This window comes from Eublepharis macularius, chromosome 9, assembly GCF_028583425.1.
Source record: "Eublepharis macularius isolate TG4126 chromosome 9, MPM_Emac_v1.0, whole genome shotgun sequence".
In the NCBI taxonomy this organism is placed as follows: domain Eukaryota; kingdom Metazoa; phylum Chordata; class Lepidosauria; order Squamata; family Eublepharidae; genus Eublepharis; species Eublepharis macularius.
In genome coordinates this window covers 15,547,176-15,570,139 of record NC_072798.1, presented here as the reverse complement: position 1 = coordinate 15,570,139, position 22,964 = coordinate 15,547,176, and the positions used below count along the sequence as shown (strand labels likewise).

The 22,964-nt window shown below is 43.5% G+C and overlaps 1 protein-coding gene across 1 annotated transcript in view; it reads left to right on the top strand.

Moving 5' to 3' along the window:
- The window catches only part of PDE3A (phosphodiesterase 3A), a 344,335-nt gene that overhangs the window by 213,476 nt on the left and 107,895 nt on the right, over positions 1-22,964 (top strand). Inside the window, exon 2 of the mRNA XM_054988597.1 lies at positions 17,298-17,348. Within this exon, the coding sequence (XP_054844572.1) occupies positions 17,298-17,348 (51 nt within the window). The remainder of the gene's footprint in view (positions 1-17,297; positions 17,349-22,964) is intronic.

Here is a 22,964-nt window from a genome sequence, read left to right as displayed (position 1 = left end):
TAACTTGCTGTTGGTGAGAAGGCACTGTGGTATTGTGCAACCTCGTCAGATCTCAGAAACTAAGCCTTACTAAACTAATCAGTGGGAGGGCTTCTAGTGTCCCTTCCCCACCGGCAGACCTCCTGATGACACCTGGTTTTTTGGCCACTGTGTGACACAGAGGGTTGGCCTGGATGGTCCATTGGCCTGATCCAACATGGCTTCTCTTATGTTCTTATGTTCTTAAGCCAGGTCGGTAGTTGGATGGGCTACCACCAAGGAAGACTCTGCAGAGGAAGGCAATGGCAAACCACCTCTGCTCATCTCTTGCCTTGAAAACTCCTTGATGGGGTCGGCATAAGTCAGTTGCAACTTGATGGTACGCTTATACATACATAGCCTGCTTTTCTCCAATAAGGAGGTTTACAATATTAATAACAAATATAAAATAATTAAAACGCAGTCATCAGATTGCTTGTTCTCAGGGTCACAGAAGCAGAATAGATACTAACTTCCTTACTAAACTGGGAGAGAGAGACTTGCGGGAAGAAGCAGGAAGTAGCCTAAGAATACCAGTCTGGAGACATGCAAGAAGGACAGAAGAGAGGCAGAAAGAAGGATCTTATTTTGCTATCTATCTAACTGTCAGATTCGTTGCCCCCTGCAGATATTCTGTGTCGTCTGCCTTCTCTGTACACAAGACCTTGTATTTCCAACAATGGGCAGGGGCAGCGTGGCCAATGTGGCCTCCTGGACTTTTCCTGGTGGGCTAACAGCCATGTGGCCAGAAGTGGGCTAATAGCCCAATGGCCAGAAGTGGCAGTTCCTTGCCTGCCTGAGGTCTGTAATGAAGCACCTGAGTAGAAAGGCTCTTTATCACTCCTGCCCTACCTAGGCAGGAGGGTTTTTCCAGGGTTATTTTTTCCTCCCAGTCAACCCCTTTTCGCGGGATTTGTGTGGACTAATAGCCATGCAGGTTGGGAGACTGTAAGGGGAAAGGGTCCATAATCTCCTTCTCCCATCATGGTTATTAGTCCAGATGGTTCCTATGATCCCAAAATTAAATTCCTCTGGGTTGGAAATACTGGCTGGGGGGGGGGGGTGGCACAGGAAAGATCTATAACCATCAGTAACTTCTGCCGATGAACTACTAGATCCAAGCTATTACATCTCATCTGGCCCTAGTTTCATTTGCTGTCTTCTTTCATCTTATCTAATCCTAAATACTTCCAGATCCGGACTATTTCACGATACTTTCCAGAAGATCCACTTTGGATCACTGCCTCAAAACTATTGAAATATGGTGGAGTGCATAAATTCTGAGTTCGTAAGGAAAATTGGATGAATAGCCTGAGCCCACAAATCAGTGAGAAAGACGGGTGTATGTGTGGGAAATATACTGAGGGGGACATAAATCCAGTTGAACTGAACTGAACTAAAATGAAATGTGAACGAGTATTGCTCTTGCAGCATTCTTGGTTCTGCGGGGTTTGGGTTGTGAATTTCGAAATTGTGTTCTTTGACAGAGCCTGCACTATGACTCGTCTCTTCGGTGGCGCTTTTAACAGTTCAATATTGAAAGCGCCAAGAAATGGCCAGTAATTGAGTAGCCCGAGTTGATTGAAATGCTTTTACAATCTCACTTTTAGGGTTTGGGTGGAACTTCTGGTCTGACTGCAAATATGTCTCCTTAATTAAACCTTCTAATTGAGTAACTAGAGTGGCGGGACATCTGAGTGGCCGACATCTGGGAGCAGGGGAAACGTTCAATATTTATCTTGGATGTTGGCGCCCTGCAGACAGGCCTGCTGCATTCTGCTCCCCTCCTTCCCTCTCTGACCCAAAGATATTCTGTTAGCTTTAAGAGGCTGCCCTCTGTCTGGATGTCTTTCGCAGAACAGTAGCGTTTTAAGTGTTTGAAGGCACTTAAAACAGAGCGGTCGACCAGGTATTTCTGGTCCGTTGACTGTGTAGTGTTGGCAAATGAGAAGGGGAAATGAGGATGGATGTCCATGGAAAGTGTTGCCACCCAAGTCAGTAAGACTGAGAGTTGGTCTAGACAAGAGATGGGGGAAGATCTGTGATTAGATTGTCCTAGTTTTTTTTTTTAAAGAAGTAGCTATTGTACAGGGCCCCAGTTTGGACTTGCAATATGAGTGTGGGAGAGTGACTTTATCTCTTCTTCCCCAGCATGGTTTTTCCAGTCAAAACTAACACTTCCCACTAGGATTGCCAACCTCCAGGTGATAGTTGGAAATCTCCAGGTCCTTATAAGACTAACAAAATTAACAGCTAATGGCTCACTTCTTCAGATATCTGTGGCTCACGAAAGCTCATACCTTACCACAAATTTTGTTAGTCTTATAGGTGCTGCTGGACTCACTTGCTCTTTTCTACTCCTACAGACAGACAAACACAGCTACTGATCTTGATTGATCTCTAGGCGATAGAGAGCCATTCCCCTGGAGACAATGACTGCTTTGGAGGGCGGACTCGGTGGCATTATACCCCACTATTTGGCATTATACTCACCCTCCCCCAAAATCTCCAGGAATTTCACAACCCAGAGCTGGCAACCCTACCTCCCACCCCCACCATACAATACTGCTGATTTTGGAAAGCAATTACCTACCTGTCTTTTTCCTTCCAGAGTTAATAACATGGGGGGAGGGGGTGATTGTTGAAATCTACTATTTCTGTTTTTTTTTTTAAGAACAATATTTTATCATGAATCATTTCACCATCATGTCTAGCTATTTGGAAAAGTGTCTCTTTAAGCTGTCTTTAAGCTATCCTATTCAAAGAAAGAAGGTGGAAGATACATTATTCCCCCCCCCCTAAATATTAGATGATGGATACACTATGAAATATAGCTAGTAATGTTTGAAAATCTAGGTTCATTTAGTCCAAGTAGCCACGACCCATCACCTTCCACATCCTGAATTTAGAAAGCAGGCATGAGGACATATTACAACACCCGTCAATCTGTTGCTTGTAACTCTAAATATAAATAACTGCTATGGATGTACACTCCTACACATTTGATGAAGTGAGCTTTGACTCACGAGAGCCAGTTTGGTGTAGTGGTTTTCTAATCTGGAGAGCCGGTTTGATTCCCCACTCCTCCACTTGAAGCCAGCTGGGTGACCTTGAGTCAGTCACAACTCTCTCGGACCTCTTTCAGCCCCACCTCCCTCACAGGGTGATTGTTGTGAGGATAATAATAACACACTTTGTAAACTTCTCTGAGTGGGCGTTAAGTTGTCCTGATTGTATATAAATCGTATGTTGTTGTTGTTGTCATGATTAAAACTTCATTTTGCTAGTGTTTCAGGTGCCACAGGAATTCTGCTTTATTTTTCTGCAACAGACTAACACGACTGTTCCTCCAGAAATATAAAAGAGAGGGATTTGGGAATGAGTGACATAAATTCTATTTAGCATCACATTTTTATCTCGTTCCTCCAAGGGACTCAGGGTAGCAAATACAGTTCCCCTTTGCCATTTTATTTTCACAACAACCCTGTGGAGTAGGTAAGGCTGAAACAGTACAGCTGACCCGAGTTGTTCTGGCAAGTGTCATGGCAGTGTAGGGATTTGAAACAGGATCTGTCCAGTCCTAGACTGACACTCTAACCACTACACAGTATTGGCTCAGTGGTTAAGCTAGAAGAGAAGGCTAATTGGGAAACTAGGAGAGAGAATGGACTTAGTTAGGAGGTACCCATTGCCAGAAGCCTTAGAGATGAGGAATCACAGATTAATTTGAAATGTACCAACTAGATCTCTGGCTGCGGGCCTGTGGTCTGGTTTTAATTTGACCGACAGTAATCTTTGCTTGTCTCTTCTGTCTCAGTTCTAAGAAAGGAGCGAGGAAGGTGTTGAGGTGTGTTTAAACAGCCCTGACATTTGCCTGCTAATATCCAGCGACTGTACTATCCAGCTGGGTTGAAATGCATGTGGAAGCAATGTCTGTGTTTGGAGAACGGGTTTGGTGTGAACAAGGAAAGATTTTCACTCTTTTGAGATAGCCACCAAGCTGCGATGGCATGCTGTTGACTGATTTGAAAGGACATTGTTAAGGTTACAGTGCTTGGTGTTTGACCTTTGCTTCAGTCCGAGCAGCTGGGCTTTTCCATTCGCTATTTGTAAAACTCCACCCACCCCCCACCCAATTGCCTGGGTTCAAAATGTCACAGTGGAGCAAAGAAGAAAGATATGTGTCGCAGTGCCTTTAAAAGCAAACTGGGGAAGGGACTCTGGCTCAGAGGGAGTTCAGAAAGTTCCAGGTTCAAATTCAGCATCTCCATTAAAAAGATCAAGTAGCAGACGATGTAAAAGCCTGACCTCTGAGGCTCTGGAGAGTTGCGGCCAGTCTGAATAGACAACGCATGGCTTGACCAGTGCCTTGTCTCCACAGAAGGCAGCTTCATCTGTTCATGACAACACATGGAGAGCCAGAGTAGCATACTGGTTAGAGTCGGACTAGGATCTGGGAGTCGTCAGTTTGAATCCCCACTCTGCCATGGAAGAGTCAGTTTGGTGTAGTGGTTAAGAGTGTGGGACTTTAATCTGGAGAGCTGGGTTTGATTCCCCACTCCACTTGAAGTCAGTTGGGAGAACTTGGGTTAGTCACAGCTTCTAGGAGCTCTCACAGCCCCACCCACCTCATAAGGTGATTGTTGTGGGGATAATAACACACTTTGTAAACTGCTCTGAATAGGTGTTAAGTTGTCCTGAAGGGCAGTATATAAATCAAACATCATCATCATCATCATCATCATCATCATCATCATTAAGCTCACTGTGTGACTTTGGACCAGTCGTGGGGATAATAATAACACACTTTATAAACTGCTCTGAGTGGGCGTTAAGTTGTCCTGAAGGGCGGTATATAAATCGAACGTTATTTTTATTATCATTAAGCTCACTGTGTGACTTTGGACCAGTCACGTCATCTCAGCCTAGCCTACCTCACAGGGTTGTTGTAAGGATAAAGTAGAGGAGAGGAGAACGATGTGAGCTGCTTTGGGTTTCCATGGGGAGAAAGGCAGGGTATAAATTGAGTAAATAAATATATGAACAGGAGAAAACTAGAGGTGGATTTAAGGGGTTTTTAAGAGTGGGTGTAGGGAGGAGGCTGTCTTGTAAATTGTCACTCCTGGCAAGCAAGAAAAGTGACTGTCAGGACGCATCTGGAAGCATGCCTGATGTGGGGTGGAGATTTTCTGTCCCCGGCTCCCTGCAGTCAGGAAGAAGAAAAGAGAGGCTTGAATTGAAGCCCAGAATGCAGATGGAAGGGCAAAAGGCCTCGTGTTGCTTGATTAGGTTTTATGTTTCTTCTCCACTGCTCATCTTCTACAGTTACAAGTGATCCTTCCTCACCTGCTATGTATGAAATGATTCCTCTTTTACTGCTTATTGTTTCAAACCAGCCTCTATGAGCGATCTCTCCCTCATCTGTGGCTTTTAGCTCTCAGTATAAATGTAGGTTTGGAAGGACCATGCAACTGAGGAAGGGGTTCTCACTCATGACAGCTTATTCGGAAATATATTTTGTTAGGCCACTTCTTCCCACGTCAGTTTCTTTAACTGTAAATAGGGGGTTGCCTAATTTTTCTGTCTGTCAGGTCTTCTAGCAGCTGGGGAATATTGTATTGAGGGAAGAGCATGGCTGCTTTTACATGAAATTCAAGACATCAAGAGATCTCAGAAGGATGACCTTCTTGGACCACTCCCCTAGAGCAAGAAAGATCCAGATCTTTCCTTATTGTAGATCTCTTGTCTCATCTGTTTTGACCCTCCCCACTTTTGTGGCAGGGAAGCATTTGTTCTTATACTCCCCTCCAGCTTGTAATGCACCAGCTGAGGTAAAAATTCAGGCTGAGGTCAAAATCATTCTTCCCTTCCTCCAGCATGCCTCAGCTGTGCCACACAAGGAACCGCAATTTGAAAAACCATGAAGTGTTGTGAATTGGTTCTTCTCAAGGACTTTTATGACAGGGACACCTCAGGCGAAGGAGAAAATGCCGTTTCTTCTGCTGTTGATAAAAGGGAGTGCTCTTAATAGCATTCACAGGGTTTTTTTTTTGTTCTTTTCGAGATCTATGTAAAATGAGAAGACTTTCAAAGCGAGGGTAAATGATTTTGATTCTTTCTTTGATAGCTACCCACTGGAAGATTGCAGTTTCCAGTTTTTGAGGTGCTGTTGTTTCAGGTAGGTAGCCATATTGGTCTGCAGTAGGACAGCAGGGTTTGAGTCCAGTCACACCTTAGAGACCCACAAGGTTTTACGAGGGTAAGCTTTCGAGAGTCTGAGCTTGTTTGTCTGGAGAGCACTGAAGAGGCATGCAGTTGGGATTGGCTTGGAACTGGCTTTTGTAAGCCGTGGAAAAGGACTGAAACGACACCATTTCCCACAGCAGTTTATCGCCAGTTAGGGACGTTCATACGCTATACATTTTAAAATATATATATGCTGAGAAGTGCTTGTTGACTCTTTTCAAGCTCAGAATGTTGTCAACACAAACACTTTCTGTAACAGATTTCACAAACTGCTTTTAACCTCTCTGATTTTTTTTATTTTGATACATTTGGATTTTGTATAAATGAATGAATGTGCTCCTCCCCCACTCCGCAATAATTTCTACTAAGTTCTTTTATGTAAAGTGCATGCTCATTTCAACACTGAGGTATGCCCATGGCTATAATTTAGTATACATGATGCCTACTTCGCTAGATTTTGTCCCTTTGGAATCCATCTCCAGCATGAGTTGGAGGAAAATTCCTTTCTGACCCAAATGTTGGCTATCAGTCAGACGGTGAGTGAGAACAAGATGCCTTCCAGGTGATTTTTCCATGAAATCTTCCACCAAATCATTTGGGTGGGCATTTTGCTGAATCGGAGGGGTTGGGGCTCAGAACTGCACCACGGACAAACCCCAAAGTGTGCCATAACCAGGGCAAAATCATCATTTATTTTTGTCTTTTGAAAATCCCGTTTTTTAAAAAAAGAGGAGAAGTGGAAACATGAGGGCAAGCATGTAGGTAAAAAGAAAACAGTGTAAGAAGAGAAAAGGGAGGAGAGAGAAGGACATTCTCAGTGGATGGCATGTAGGATGCTTTCGCGCATATTGGATAATGCGCTTCCAATGCTAGTGACTATCTCACTGCACTTCAGTGGCTCTCTCAAGATCATCCAGACTGTTAAAATGAACACCATTTATTGTTAGCAATGGGATGAGCAGGCCTTTTTACAAGATCTCCTTGAAACGGCCTGTGGTCCAACTGCCCATTTCTTCTTCCAAACATTTCTTAGTGTGTCTCGCCCCCGCGCGCACAGGAACACAGATTCCTATTGAAGTTAAGCACAGTTTAGGACTTGGAAATAGGATAAAAAGGTCAGATACTGCCATGAGAAAAGTCCTAAAATATGTAGCCTTCCCACCCCCCCTCCCCACTGTCTTCTCTTCCAGCACCAAATATGATCTCATCCCTTGAGTTTCTTTGGAACCAAGATCACAGTTAGACACTTGAGACAATTTCTTCCCCATGAAGCGTACAAAAATGCTTGCTTTTTCTTGGTAATGCTGTTTCTCATGAACTGCTGTCCCAGCCAGAGATCCTTTCACATTCTGACTCAGATACACTATTATTTTATCGTTCTGATTTGTGTCGTTTTCGTTGCTTTTATCATTCTTCTTTGACATCATTTTTATCTGCACAGTGCACAAACATTGTGAAGTGAACTTGGCTGAGAAAGCATGATTCTCCCAAGGCCACACAATGAGTATGACGTTACCTTTTTTTAAAAAAATACCGCATTTCCTTTATTTGAAAAGATGGGTGCAGTTCCTTTATAATGCTGTAAATATCAATGCAACAATGGATGTAAGTACTATAGAAAATGTCTTAAATAAAAATAATGACTCAAGAATAATCATTGATGAAAAATATTGATTTTTCCCTAGCACGGCAGCTATTTCCTTATCAAAGTCTGAATGCCAGAAGAACTGTCGGGTTCAGATAGAAGGAACAGATCCGATACATGCAGCTTTGGTAGAAAATTGAGGGTTTTTTTTTTAAACACATAAGTGCTTTCTTACCTGGCAGGGAGTTTGTTGAGTAACCAGGGTTGCATGTTTATGGTAGTCGTCTTAGATAGACAGATTCTCACCAGTCGGCTGAGGACAGTGCAGAAGCTTTCAGTTTAGTTTCATGTTGTTGTTGTAGCCATAGACCATAACATCCCAGCATATACACCAACATACAACAGTATTCCACAACAGAAAAGTTAAAACATAAAACTTAAAAAGTTCATAAAACTTAAAAAGTGTAATACCAGGATAATAAATAAACAACATGGAATTACAGTTTAGCTAAAATTCTTGCATAGTTAGCAGATACTAATTTCTTCCAGTGCAGAAGGTGAATAATTACGGTTGCCAGGTCCCCTGGCCTGAAAACCGGGGCTGGGGGGGGGAGGTGTTGGGAGCACTCCCAGAATCTTTAAAATTGGCTGATTTTAAGCAAAATAGGCCCGCGTGGGGGCCTTCACTTCCTTTGTTGTGCTGGGAATTATGTCATTCCAGGCACAACAAGGAAGGCTCTAGAGCACGCGGCAGCACACTCCCGAGCTCCTGGACCCATTCCTCATGCCTTCCGCCCCCGCTGGCCAGGTGAGTGGGGATGGGAGTGTAGACTGGGAGCGGGGGAATCCCCCATCCCCACCGGGGGACTGGCAGCCCTTATGACTAACAGTGCTATCCTAAGCAGAATTACTCCAGCCTAAACCCAAGTCTGTTGATCTACTCTTCCCGTCAAGGGTTGCCTGCAGGGTAAATCAGAAGCATGTATATTTCATGTTTCCTTTAGAAAACCATTGTGTCTAGAATGTTTTCTGAGCCTTGTTTGGTGTAGTGGTTAAAAGTGATGGGACTATAATGTGGAGAACTGGGTTTGATTCCCCCTCCTCCACTTGAAGCCAGCTGGGTAACCTTGGGTCACTCACAGCTTCTAGGAGCTCTCTCAGCGCCCCCCCCCACAGGGTGATTATCGTGAGGATATTAATGACACACTTTATTCACTGCTATGAGTGGGTGTTAAGTTGTCCTGAAGGGTGATATACAAATTGAATGTTATTATTATTATTGTTGTTATATTTAAAACCAAAGTAAGGGACTTACGCGGACCCAACATAAAGTTTGGAAATAAAAGGCAATCTTTATAGCTACAACTCGTACTCAGAGCTGGCAAGAGATTCCAAGAGGCAAGCTGAAATTGGAGGACTTACAGCTGATATACTGACAGCTATACAGAGATCCAGTTTGGTGTAGCGGTTATGAGTGTGGGACTCTAATCTGGAGAGCCAGGTTTGATTCCCCACTCCTCCACTTGAAGCCAGCTGGGTGACCTTGGGTCAGTCACAGCTCTCTCAGAGCTCTCTCAGCCCCACCCACCTCACAGGGTGTTTTGTTGTGGGGATAATAGTAGCATACTTTGTAAACTGCTCTGAGTGGGCATTAAGTTGTCCTGAAGGGTGGTATACAAATCGAATGTTATTATATTATTAAAATTTAAAAACCATAAAAAACATACAATTCAGCAGTAAAAAATAGCACTAAACAGCAGCCCATATTACCCAGTCCCAATAAAACATTTCTAAAACGTTTCTGTGGGTGGGAGGTAGGGAAAGCAATGGTCCAATAGATGGAAAAGAGAAAAACTGGGGTTATATCTCCACTCTTTCCAGTCATGCAAGAAGAAAACTATGTAAATCTGAATTATTCAGGAGAGCTTTTTTACTCTGGTAATAAGCTGTATGGAACGGCCCCAAGAGATGCCTTGGTAAGTGTCAGGGATTGCAGACTATACTACTGGGTACTGTCTGTTAATGTAGATATGCTCCTACTAGGTAGTTTCAGCATCATTAAAGAAGTCACGTTTAATTACTTATGCTTTGTTTCAGCAGCGTTTCGTCTCTGTGTTTGGATTTATGCTTGGTTTCAGATTTCTGCAACCCATACCCTGTTGTATTTGTTCATTGAAGGTCCAAGTGATTGATCAGATTGACTTGCCCTGTTACACTTCTGAAACAGCATACGTAGACCATGTCACAGGGATGGATTGTGTCCTGGGCATGGCTTGTTCTGAGCTCTCAGGTCTTGACCTCATAAGGGGTCTTTAATAATTTTCATTTTTCATTAGATCATTTTTATAGCGTAGAGTTATTTGCAGAGAGAAACAGGGAGAGAGGAGCAGGTGATTGATATTCTCATGGCATCAAACCACGTTTCCTTACAGAGTTTCTCTGCTAAAGGCTATTCCCAAACAAAGGCATTTTTTAAAAAGTTGCAGTCCAGCAGCCTGTTATTCAGATCCAGTATGAAGGCAATTCAGTACTTCATATTTTTGTGCAAAAGCATAGGTGGTGGTAGAAAGTTCTGCCAAGTCATAGCTGACTCATGGCATCCCCTGCCTGAGTTTTCAAGGCAAGAGACTAACAGAGGTGATTTGCCATTGCTTGCAACTCTGGTCTTTGTTGAAGGTCTCCCATCCAATTACTAACCAAGGCTGACCCTGCTTATCTTCCAGGATCTGACAAGCCCTGGCTTACCTGGGCTATCCAGGTTAAGGGCCAAAAGGATAGGCACCCAGGCTTAAAAATATAGCAAAATAAAAAATATGGAAATACATACTGTTTCCTTCCCTAAATTAATAAATATATCCATTACTTAAATTGTTAAATATATTCATTACTGTGGGAAATAGTTTTCTCTTGATATTACAACTGCCAAAGTGGTACATGTGTGTGCGCGCGCACAGTTGGAATATATAATATATTTGGGTCACCAGTGCAAGACAATCTATATTGCATATTAGCCTGTTTCCCGTTGCTGCTGCGTATGTTTTAAATTTTGGAGGGGGATATTTGCTCATGCACAATAAATCCATGTACTCCTTGCTGTCCATATTTATGTTGTTTTTTTTAAGGCAGCAAAATAAATTTTATCCTCAGTATCTTTCTGAAGTTATCATTAACAGGATGCAGGAATGTCCATTTTTCTTTGTCTCCTCATGTCCAGTTGCACTGTAGACATAATAGGTTTTGTGTGGAGCCTGTTAATCTATCTTACTGAGTTGCTTATGTTGGCACAAGCTTTTGTCTCAGGCTTTACAAGCTTTGGAACATGGCTAGTTCTCTGAGGAGCTTTTTACACGGCCCCATGGACTGAAGCTTCACTTCTGATAACATTGATGGCACAAGTCCTCTTCGTGCTTTGTGTTGCATACTTGGCTCATAGGGTATGGGAAGCTGTTGCCCCCCAAATATTAAGTTACCTTTTAGGGTTGATATTTCTACCTGTAGAGATTCTGTGAGTGAGACTATTCCTCTTTACTGGACTCTGTGCCCTCTCTGTTATACAGATCTGCCACCCCCATACATCCTTCTGTATCCTTCCTTTATAGTTTGGAGAGTGCCATCAAGTCATAGCTAGGATTACTAGGACCTCTTACCCTCCCAGTGGAAGACAAGGGACCCGGCACGTACCTTCTTCCTGTTCCAGCATGCTCTGCACACGCTAGCATGATGACATCACTTCCGGGAAGTGACATCATTGCTCAAGGCTGGGACGTGCACTTGCACTTCACAGCGGGGCTATTTGGGCATCAAACGGTCCTGATTTGGCCTGTTTGAGACCGAAATTGGCCCACTGTGAAATATGCGAGTGCTTTCAGGGCATCACGATGATGTCAATGACATTGTCACTCTGGTCCCAAAAGTGTGCCTGAGAGGCCTATTCCCTGCCTCCTCCCCCTCCGTCAGCCAAGTAAACCCACCCCCCTCTGTCAGCCAGGTAAAGGGCAGCAGAGGGCGAAAGGTGGAAGCGGAGGATCCCAAACTCCCACCCGGGGGGGGGGAAATGAGAACCCTATTCATATGGCTTATGGTGACCCCTGGTGGGGTTTTCATGGCAAGAGACTAACAGAGGTGATTTGCCATTGCCTGCAACTCTGGTCTTTGTTGAAGGTCTCCCATCCAATTACTAACCAAGGCCAACCCTGCTTAGCTTCTAACATCTGATGAGATCAGGCTTGCCTGCGCTATCCCCTGTGTAGCTTATATATCCTAAATAAATACAAAATGTATACCAAAATTTTTCCTTCTCTGATAACCCCCACAGTGCACTTCTCACTGTGGATCAACAGTCTCCTTTAATGGTGATCATGCCCTCTCACCCTCTCACGTCAAGTTCACACCTGTCTCCCTCTAGATTACCTGGACCAATTTACCCATCATCCCTCCAGCATGAGTCATCCCAAACTGGACATTTTCCAGCACCTTCGACTTTCTCCTAAGAGCTACTTTAAAAGCTGCTCAGTGACCTGTTCGATATTAAGCCTCCACAGTCTGCTTCCATTTCGGTTAAAAAGGACCCCATGGGAAGAGAAGTTGATGCATATGTTTTGAGAGTGAACTAAACTTTAACGCAAACTGGATTTTGCTCAAGATGTGTGGCTGTGTTAGTCTCTCTGTAGCAATGGAGAGTAGCAAGAGTCCAGTAGTACCTATAAGACTAACAAAATTAGTGGTAGGGTATGAGTGTTCATGAGTGGATATGGGCACAAACAGCAATACGAACCAAAAAAAGCCACTAACAGCCCAATCTGCTGTTTGAGAACAAGCAGTTCGTGAGGCCCCATTCTAAATGAACAGGTGATCATTGCAAGCCTCGTTCGTTGCTGTTCATCGAGCCAGACAGTCTGGCACCTGCAATCAATTCCCTTGGCAACTTAGGCAGGATTTTCTGAACTCTGTCTGAACTCCTGCTGTTGCCCTGGAAACCCCAATTTAAGCCCAATTTAGCTTGATAGGCAGGTCTTCCTTTCAAATGTGGAGCTCCAAATTTGTTACAAGGGAGCAAAGGGCAGGAGGGAGGGGGCTCCCAGCTCTGGCTTTGCAGACAGTGGAGAGAGGGAGAGAGCTGCTGTTGGCATTTTGATAGAGAGAGTGCATTGGAGCTTGAATTTTCTTTGTGTGTGGTGGGATAGGGATCTACCCCTTCAGTTTCCAGGGCTGCTGCCAGGCTCTGGGGCCAAGCTATTTTTTATTCTTGATACCTTTCCTGATGCCTGCTCAGGTCAGATTTCTGGGAGTAGTGCAGTAGGGAGCTTGACCAAACTTGGATGATGGCTGGAGGAGAGCCTGCTGACCCCCACAAACATCCAACCACGAACATGTTCATGAACAGGTCATGATCATAAGTGTTTGTGAGTCCCTGTTCGTGGATGGCAACGAACAATGAACGTCATGTTTGGGTTTTTTTCCTGTTTGTACCTATTTCTATTCGTGAGCCACAGCTCACTTCTTCAGATAGGCTATAGGCTGTAGACTATGAAAGTGAAATGCAGAAAAAGTGGGTGATTTCCAAAACTGTCTTGAAATATATATTGGTTTCTCTTGAGTCATTGTCTGATATTACGTCCGTGCGTATCAGGACCCACTCAGTGGTGCATAGATATTCCTGATATGCACAATAACCATGTAGCCTGAACAGCTGCAGCACATGGTTTTTGCATCTGTGTACATTTTTGTTACAACCAGGGCTTTTTTTCAGCTGGAATGCAGTGGAACAGAGTTCCGGCACCTCTTGAATATGGTCACATGGCTGGTGGGCCCACCCCCCGATCTTCACACAGAGGGGAGTTTAGATTGCCCTCCGTGCCGCATGGCGCAGAGGGCAATCTAAACTCCCCTCTGTTTGTAGATCGGGGGGCAGGGCCACCAGCCGTGTGACCATTTTCTCTAAGGGCAACCCACTGAGTTCCACCACCTCTTTTCCCAGAAAAAAAGCCCTGGTTACAACGAAAGCGACAACTGGATTGTTCAGGGTACTGGGCCATGCATACGAAAGTTTTGTGCACTTACAAAATATGCATGTTCCCCATTCAGACAACATAACAATTGCACTTACGATAGCATCACAGGTAGACCATGCTCCCAAAAACAACAGTTGCCAGGTTTCCACTATGCAGATGTAATGTCTAAAGTGGCTTTGGTATTCTGGAATCCTGGCCTCACACCTTCAGGCCTACACCACAGTGTTAATTCAGTTGAGTATGGTAATGAATTACATGTTTAAGGTGTGACACAAACAAAGTGTTGTGCAACATTTGCTCCACTCTAGGGAGGGAGCCACAAAAGGCAAGGGTTGTGCCAGATTTCACGAAGACAAGGTTGTTGAAAAACTGAAATGGAAGACATATGGGGGCTGCAGTTTGCTACTATGAGTTATTACAATGGTTTTGAATGAGAGCGACTGTGCCAAGTATACTGCTGCCGTCAGCAGCATTGTTCTCAATGAACTGGTAAGCCTTTCCTTCATTGGGGAATGTCTTCCAAATTTGGGAAACAAATCTCCAAGAGTAATGTCGTAAGAGCAGAGGGAGATGGACTCAGGAAAGGTCATGTTCTTTTGCGTAAACAAAAGAGCCTAGGGCACTCCTTTGTGCTGAATTAGTGAGGAGCCAATTTTGTCCAGCAAGCAAGATTGCTGTCTGTGGGAGAATGGCGACTAGAGTTTGATTGGTATAAGACAAGAAGAGTAGCAGACTTTGGGAACCATCCGAAGCAGGTCCACTAAGAACTAAATCTTATTTTAGTCAATGGGGCTTGTTCTTCCGATTTTAGCCTTTGTTTATAAGCGGGTAAGGAACCTGAGCTCTGACCTGTATGGTCCAGGCTAGCCTGATCTCATCACATCTCAAAAGCTAAGCGGGGTCAGCTCTGATCAGTACTTGGATGGGAGACCACCAAGGAAATCCAGGTTCACTACGCAGAGGCAAACCCTCTGAATATCTCTTGCCTTGAAAACCCTACAGGGTTGCCCTAAGTTGTCCGCAACTTGACATCACTTTCCACCATCACGAAGGAGTCTGAAGGTGTAGCTTTTGGAGTAGATAACACAAAAATATGATAACATCCTAAGATAGTATAAAATGTCCTAATATCATTTGACAGTATTTGTGAGACGCTGTGAGTGCTTTTCTAGGTATCCCCCCCCCAATATTATGCTTTTTTGAGAAAGCTCAGTAATTTCAGTGAGGTTCTGAATGGTCTCTAGTTGTGGTAGATGATGGGAAATAAAATTTAATGACTTTCTAGAGTTTGTGCAGTCATAAATCCATAATTATTACAGCCCTGGTTTAAATATTTCCAAATACTCCTTGTTTAAAAAAATTATGCCAGGAACATATTAGGTTATGGGTCTGAAACAAATGTTGTGGTGACCATGGATAAGTTTCTACTCATGCAAGCATTTTATGCGTACCACCTGTCATATATAAATACACTGACCACATGAGATGGCTCATTTGTATATAAAGTTAGCATGTTGGCTAGCTCAAGACACTGTTCACAGGTGATCTAAGTCTGTACACAAATGAACATACTTGCATAGTAAGCACAATTGTACATTGTGGGGTGTTCTTAGAATGTTTACATAGGTCAGCTGTTCACTGTGGCCACCATTGTGGTATCTTCTTGCCCTCCTCCTATCTCTGATCTGCTGGTTGCAGATCATGGTGTACTTGTGAATACATGAAGCTGTCTTAGAAGTACTGAATCAGACCGTTGGTCCATCAAGGCCTGTACTGTCTACTTGGACTAGCAGCAACTCTCTAGTGTCTCAGGCGGAGGTCTTTCATAGTATCTGCTACTTGATCATCTTTTTAAATTGGAGATGTTGGGGACTAAAGATGGGCACAAACCGAAGTACGAACCAAAATTAAGCATGAACCAGGCCGGTTCATGGTTCGCGAACCAGCAGTTCATCAGATCCCATTTCTGACAAACTGCCACAAACTTTAGGCTGGTTCGTTTGGTTCGGTTTTTTTGGTTCGTCACTGCAGACAGCCTGGTGCCAATCAATCAGTTTCCTAGGCGACAAGGGATGGACTTCCTGCTGACCTTCTGCTGACCCGGAAGTGAGCTTCTGCAGACCCGGAAGTGATGATTTTCTGACCTGGATGTGCCGTTTTCACGAACCGAATAAACATGTTCACGAACCAGGGGCAGGTTCGTGAAAGTTCGTGGTTCATGAAATTTGACGAACCACATGGTTCTTTTTTTTCCAGTTCGTGCCCATCTCTATTGGGGACTGAACCTGGGACCTTCTGCATGCAAAGCAGATGTTCTACTGCTGAGCTGTGGCCAATCCCTATAACATTGTTGAAATTAAAAGAGGCATGGATTTTCTTGGTGCCTGAATAGGAGATTATTCTGAGACTTCTAAACAAAAATCAGGACGTATTTTGGGAGGAGGATATTACTGCAGTCTCCCCTTCACAGAATTTAAGGCTAATCTAATTGACTGAACATCACATGCCCCCTCTGCTGTCCACTTCTGCTGGCAAATGCCACAATGTGAAAGTTATCCAGAATTCTGATTTCTGCTATGACACGTACAAAAAGCATAATACATCTTTGTTGGTTTGTGTTGCATTCTCTTGCACACTTGTGCAAATAACTTAACTTTGTATAGAAGTGAACCATAATCCGTCTTGGCTTACTGTGTGCATTTTTTTGCTTATATAAAAAGTCTTCATGATGAAACTCAATGCATTCCCTAAAGAGATTTAGATTGACAGCATTAAAAGCTCTCTGTTCAGGATGATGGATAATTGGAATTACCTCATCTGGGACTGTCTTGATTGCAACCTTCACAGAGTTTTTTTTAAAAAGGTCTCTCTTCAATTTGTGGTCTATTTATATTAAGAAAATATGTAAAGGTCAAACTGCAGTATTACTAAGCATTCCCTAAGCAATATCCACACAGGAGGTGCAATCACATTAATGGGTGTAGCACCGGTACTGAAGCAATCACATGAGCAGTTGCGTAGGCAACCGAATTGAGAATTGGGAATGTGTTGAACGTCAACTCTGTTCATTAACAATTTCCAGCCAGCCATTCATGGATCACTTACGGCTCATGAATCAAGGCTAAAAGACTCGCAATAGATTTGTTTTATTTATTTATGTTTATCAAATTGCATGTATCAGCATGGATGTCCAAGTACATACAAAACAAACTCAGAACATTTGTAGAGGGTAAGTTAATCAGATCAGAAAATTAGCATAAGTAGCAAATATTAACAAAGCACATCCGTGTCATTTATTTCTTAATTCATGACCACCACCACCCCACCTTTTGAGCATAGGTTCATTAACACGGGGCCCCATGTTTTGTAGTTGTGAAGCACTTCGAATGTATTTAGGTATCATATAAATATTAACGTAATCTCTTCTCTTTCTGTAGATCATGGGGAATTCTGAATGGGATCACAAACGAGGACCTAGAGGATCTCAGGTCAGTGTTTTTGCAAGATTTTTCTGCAGTTGGTAGAACATTATACAGTTGGTGTTGGGGAACATTCTGCAAGGTTTCATTCGCAACTTTCGTTCTCCATTAACTCAGTAAGGAAAAGCAAGATCTGAGTCCAGTAGCACCTTAAAGACCAACAAGATTTCCAGGGTATAAATTTTCAAGAGCCAGGCATTCTTCATCAGATACAAGTTTTCCGATGAAGGCAGCTTGATGCTCAAAAGCTTATACCCTGGAAATCTTGTTGGTCTTTAAGGTGCTACTGAACTCAAACCTTGCTCTTCTGCTGCAGGGCTCATCTTCTATTCTTATGTTCTATTTATTTGCCTGCCAAGGTGGCATACATAGGGTTCGCAGGAGGTTTTTTATCCCAACTAAATTTGAGCAAGGTTGCAATATTGTGCATCTTCCAACCATACTCTGGGAACTTATCTCAAAGCATAGCACTGAACAGTGGAATATTTTTAATGCATCAGCGACTTGAAGTGCAGTCACATTGAACTAAAGCCTTCGATTGCATTATTAATAGCTGCCTGTGCTACGTGCCCTTAAGTCTCACCCAATAACATTCTGCAAACCCAAAGTGCCTTACACTGGAGTCCTATGCACCCTTTTTTGGAAGTAAGCATAGGACTTGGCTGCAAGTCTTACCTGGGTGTGCATGCTTTCCTGTTACCTTTACCTGTCTCTTGCGTCCTGCCCTTTGTCACCTCCTTCTGTACTGAATTACATGTTGCAAGTTCCTTGAGTCAGATTTCCTGTATCTGTTTTTTATTGTTCTGAACATAGGATCATTACTCAGTTTATTTATTTATTTTTGATCACTGCTGAGTTGACTTGAAAATCTTCATTTTTGCTTCTCCTTGATGCAATTCAAATCCATGACTACTTATTTTCATACTGTATTTGGTTTCTTTGCTCCCCGCTTCCAGTTTTCGTTTTAAACTTGCAGATTCCACCTCCCCCCTTGTTTTTGCGTCAGTTCATAAATGGTACATGATGTAAAAAAAATGGAGTAAAACAAATACCAGCCATGAAAATGGATGAAATGAAAACACTCACAATGACTACAGCAAAAACGAAAAAGAAATGAGAAATTGTGTGTACGGAAAATAGATTGATATTTCCTAGAAAAACAACAGACCTCTTGCGAGATGCTGAAAACATTCATCATGTTCATATGACCCTTATAAACATGGAGCTTCCCCAAAGATGAAGCTGAAGGGCGAGTCCCTGCTCACATGGGACTTCACTGCATGCATTTGCTTATACGATTCAGCCATAATTTTCTTGTAACTTGTGTATCACAGAAAACCCTGTGGTGCAAAGGTTTTGTAAAAAAGTTTTCAGCAAAATATATCTACAGAGGTTCGATAGATGAGATGTGTGTATCGTCATAGTCGACAATAAAACCTTACTTTCAGCTATTGTTCACTTATTAATTTGTTTGAGTTCTATACTGCCTCTCTACCATGTTTAGTGTTCAAGACAGTTTACGCCATAAGATGTAAAATAACCGATACTTTAAAAAATAGTCTTAATATACAATTAAACAATACTATATTAACAGCAGGGTTTGAGTCCAGTGACACCTTAGAGACCAAACAAAATTTTCTTCAGAACTCTGACTCTTGAAAGCCTACACCCTAAAAATCTTGTTGGTGCCACTGGACTCAAATTCTGCTGTTCTACTGCAGACCAACATGGCTACTCAGCTACAAATGCAATTTTAAAATAGCATAAATACAAACAATAAAAACTCATAATACAGTATAATACATGTACAAACATTAAAACCCATCAGTCACAAAGAACAGTGCTATCACTATGTGACTCGTGCTCATTATACGTAATAGATCAATCATGTGTAGTCAAGTTGCTGTCAATATCAGCATCCACATGCCAAATGAAACATCTCTGCTTTGCATCTACATATCTTGCAACCTTTCTACATATCTTGCAACCTGCTCAGATATGTAGGAACAGGGCTTTTTTCCTGGGAAAAGAGGTGGTGGAACTCAGTGGGTTGCCCTTGGAGAAAATGGTCACATGGCTGGTGGCCCCGCCTCCTGATCTCCAGACAGAGGGGAGTGTAGATTGCCCTCTGCGCCGCTGAGCGGCGCGGAGGGCAATCTAAACACCCCTCTGTCTGGAGATCAGGGGGCAGGGCCACCAGCCATGTGACCATTTTAAAGAGGTTCTGGAACTCCGTTCCACTGCGTTCCTGCTGAAAAAAAGCCCTGTGTAGGAAGAAGAGCTTTGTTATGTGCTAGTGGCAGCCGCTTGGGTAAGCCAAAGCAAGACAGGCATAGCAATCTCTTCTAGTCACGTGACAGCCAGGAACAGATAGAACCAGTACAGTCGAAAAGAGTCCAGTAGCACCTTTAAGACTAACCAATTTTATTGTAGCATAAGCTTTCGAGAATCAAGTTCTCTTCGTCAGATGCATAGTACAGAAACTGGTCAAATATAGAAGAGGAGGGGAGGAGAGAGAAGATGCAGTTAAGGGGGGAAAGGGAGGGTGCAACCAAAACATTCCTTTGCTAGTAAATGTAAACATCTCCTTTTGGTGTCCTTTCGGGGTCAGTTGGCTCAGTACAGTACAGTCAGTTGGGTCAGTACAGTAGAGACCAGCTGTGTACCCACAAGCAGCAGTGCCATGGGAGAAGACGAAGGTCTTGTGGTTACATATTTGGGTTTTTAAATTATTTTCAGGCTGGCAAAGATGGAGCAGGGCTTTTCGGAACACTTATCATTGTCTTTCTCCACTCTTGGGGCTCTACAGTGGCAACGGGGAAAGTGGTGCATGACTGTGCTGACAGGGCAGTTCACCAGATGAGGTTTTATATGACTGGTACCCGAACGCTGCCTCATTGTTGAGGCTAAGCAGATGTGAACCAGATGTGAACCTTGGACGGATGATCTCTGGAAGCTGCCATGTAAGCGGCTCTGCACTTTCCAGGGAAGAGAGGAACACAAGTATAAAAATTAATATCTGTGTTCTCAGACACTGCACTGAGTTGGGGATATGGATGTGTCTTGGTGTTGTTTTGAGTCAATTGGCTTTGTTATACTGGAAACTGACCCAAAGTTGTTCAGGTTTGGGGAAGGTCTCAAGTGATATCGGTTTGCCAGGACTTCTCCGGTTTGAACACAGTGATTGTCTTTGCAAATGAATGTGGGTCCTGTCTCTGATTACCGTAAGTCTTTCCCCTGCCCTGTTTTTTGCTTATTGAGACCGACATTCTATCCATCTGTGTTTGTAATCTAGGAGCATCCATAGAAAGCGCTAGAGATTGTAACACCAAAAGGGCATTTATTTTTGAAAACGCTAGGGTGTTGTGTTCTTCAGCTTTGCAGGCCTTTGTCCGATGATGCTGGGTGTAGCAAGAGTTACCACCATAAGCTATGGAACTGTGGAACCATTCCTCCTGTACTAGAAAAAAGTCTAATAAATGAGAGAAGAGATCCAAGCAGAGACAACAGGAACACCTCAAGTTTCTGACTGTCTCTATGATCTACTAATCCGTATATGTAACTCGTCGCTGTACCAGAAGACGGGAGCAAATGCTATGACAGAGGGGAGCCAGGTAATTACAGGCCTGTTGGTAACATCTGTCCCAGGCAAATTAATAGGAACAGTAATCAAAGATAGAGTTATTAGGCACACAAAGGAGCAAATCCTGCTGAGGGAAAATCCGCATGGCTTCTGCATAGGGAAGTCCTGCCTCACTGATCTTTTGAAGTTCTTTAAGAAAGTGAACAAATATTTAGATAAGGGTGACCCAGTAGACGTTACTTATTTGGATTTTCAAAGGGCTTCTGACGAGGTTTCTCACTAAAGATTCCGAGGTTACGTTAATAAGTGTGGGATAAGAGAACGAGTCCTCTTATGGATTAAAAATAGATTAAACAACAGGAAGCAAAGAAGAGGAATAAATGGACAGAACTCACAATGGAGAGAAGTAAGCAGTAGGGTGCCACAAGGATCGGTATCGGAGGCCGGGGCTATTTAATTTGTTTGTAAAGTCCGCCTGCAGTGTTTACGGCAGTAGTGGGATTCAAACCGGCAGAGTGCTGATTTGCAACCCAACGACTACGCTACAGCAGATTGAGGGAGAAGGAAAAGGACAGGCTTGGTAGCGTGCAGCCAAAGTTAGACAGTATATACAGTTGAGACTGGACCTCTCCAGTGTTCTTACTACTGTGGAGGCGGTACAACTATGAGCGGAACTACAAGTGACAAAAGGCACAGATTGGACACTTGTCAGCTTCCCTCAAGTTTTGATGGGAAATGTAGGCAGCTTGGTGGAATGTTGGACAAGTGACAGTTGAAAAGTCCATTGGACAGCAGTCAGAGAGCCAAGCTGCAAGACCAGGATGCCTACATTTCCCATCAAAACTTGAGGGAAGCTGACGTGTGTCCAATCTGTGCCTTTTGTCACTTGTAGTTCCGCTCTATATGTTGCTTCTCGCAGTGCTCTGTGGGCGGAGGTCTGAGTGGCCTTCCTTTCACTTCTCTAGACTTAGTTAGTCCAGAGTTCTTTCTCGCAAGGAGTGGGGGAAGCAAGCTCCCTGAGACTCTTAGTCCTCTGAATAACAGGAGAGTGTTCACTTTTGCAATCTCAGAGCAGTTTATTTCTGAGTGCCAGATGCTTGAGGGAAACTGGGATGGGAGATCTGCATCAGAATTCAAAAGAAGAGATCAACAAAGGGCCAGTATAAGAAAGTACATTTGTGTAACTGAAAATGTACATCCTAATATGATTGATAACTGACATTAATTAATAATCCATAGTTTCAACAGCCCATACATCGGTTGCAGTCATTTATTGAGGATGTGCACAATGTCTCACAATAAGTAATATATACAGAAGCACCATGCATAATTTGTTTTAGCACACTGTCTTAAATCCACACATGAATTTCTGGTAGGGTTGCCAGATCCCCTTGTACTCCTGGTGGGAGGTGGGGGGCCCAGCACCTACCTTTTTGCACGCGTGCCCCGTGGCTTGTGCAATGACATCACTTCCGGGAAGTGACATCATCATGCAGGCCATGGCCACCCCGGGAGCGCTCCCACACTCCATGGGGGGCTGGTTTCAGACCCGATTTGGCCAGAATCAGACTGAATTCAGCCCGAATCGGCCTGAAATGGAGCACTCCCCCTCCCAGCAGCAGACCGATCCAGGCCATTTCGGGCCCAAATCAGGCCCAAAATGGTGCCTCCCCCGCCGGCCAGGGGTGGAGTGGGGGAGGTTGGGAGTAGGGGATCTCCTGCCTCCAGTGGGGGAATGGCAACCCTAATTTCTGGCAACTGTTCACCTCTATCATTTCTCTTTCTGTAAAGTACCCCTAAGAAGCCCTTTCGTCCCATCAAAATCTTTGCCTGCTGCTCACTTCATATGCTGGTTATTCTAGTATCCCACCTGCCCTTCCAATGTACCTTAATGTAGATAATTTTGTTTTTAAGATAACCATATTTGGTACTGTACTGTCACATCTGGCTCTACAGTCATAGGCTGCTGACCCCTGCTGTCAACACCTTGCCCTATTTCAGAGATGCCAGGAGCCACCTCGATGGTCATTGGTGAAAGCAGA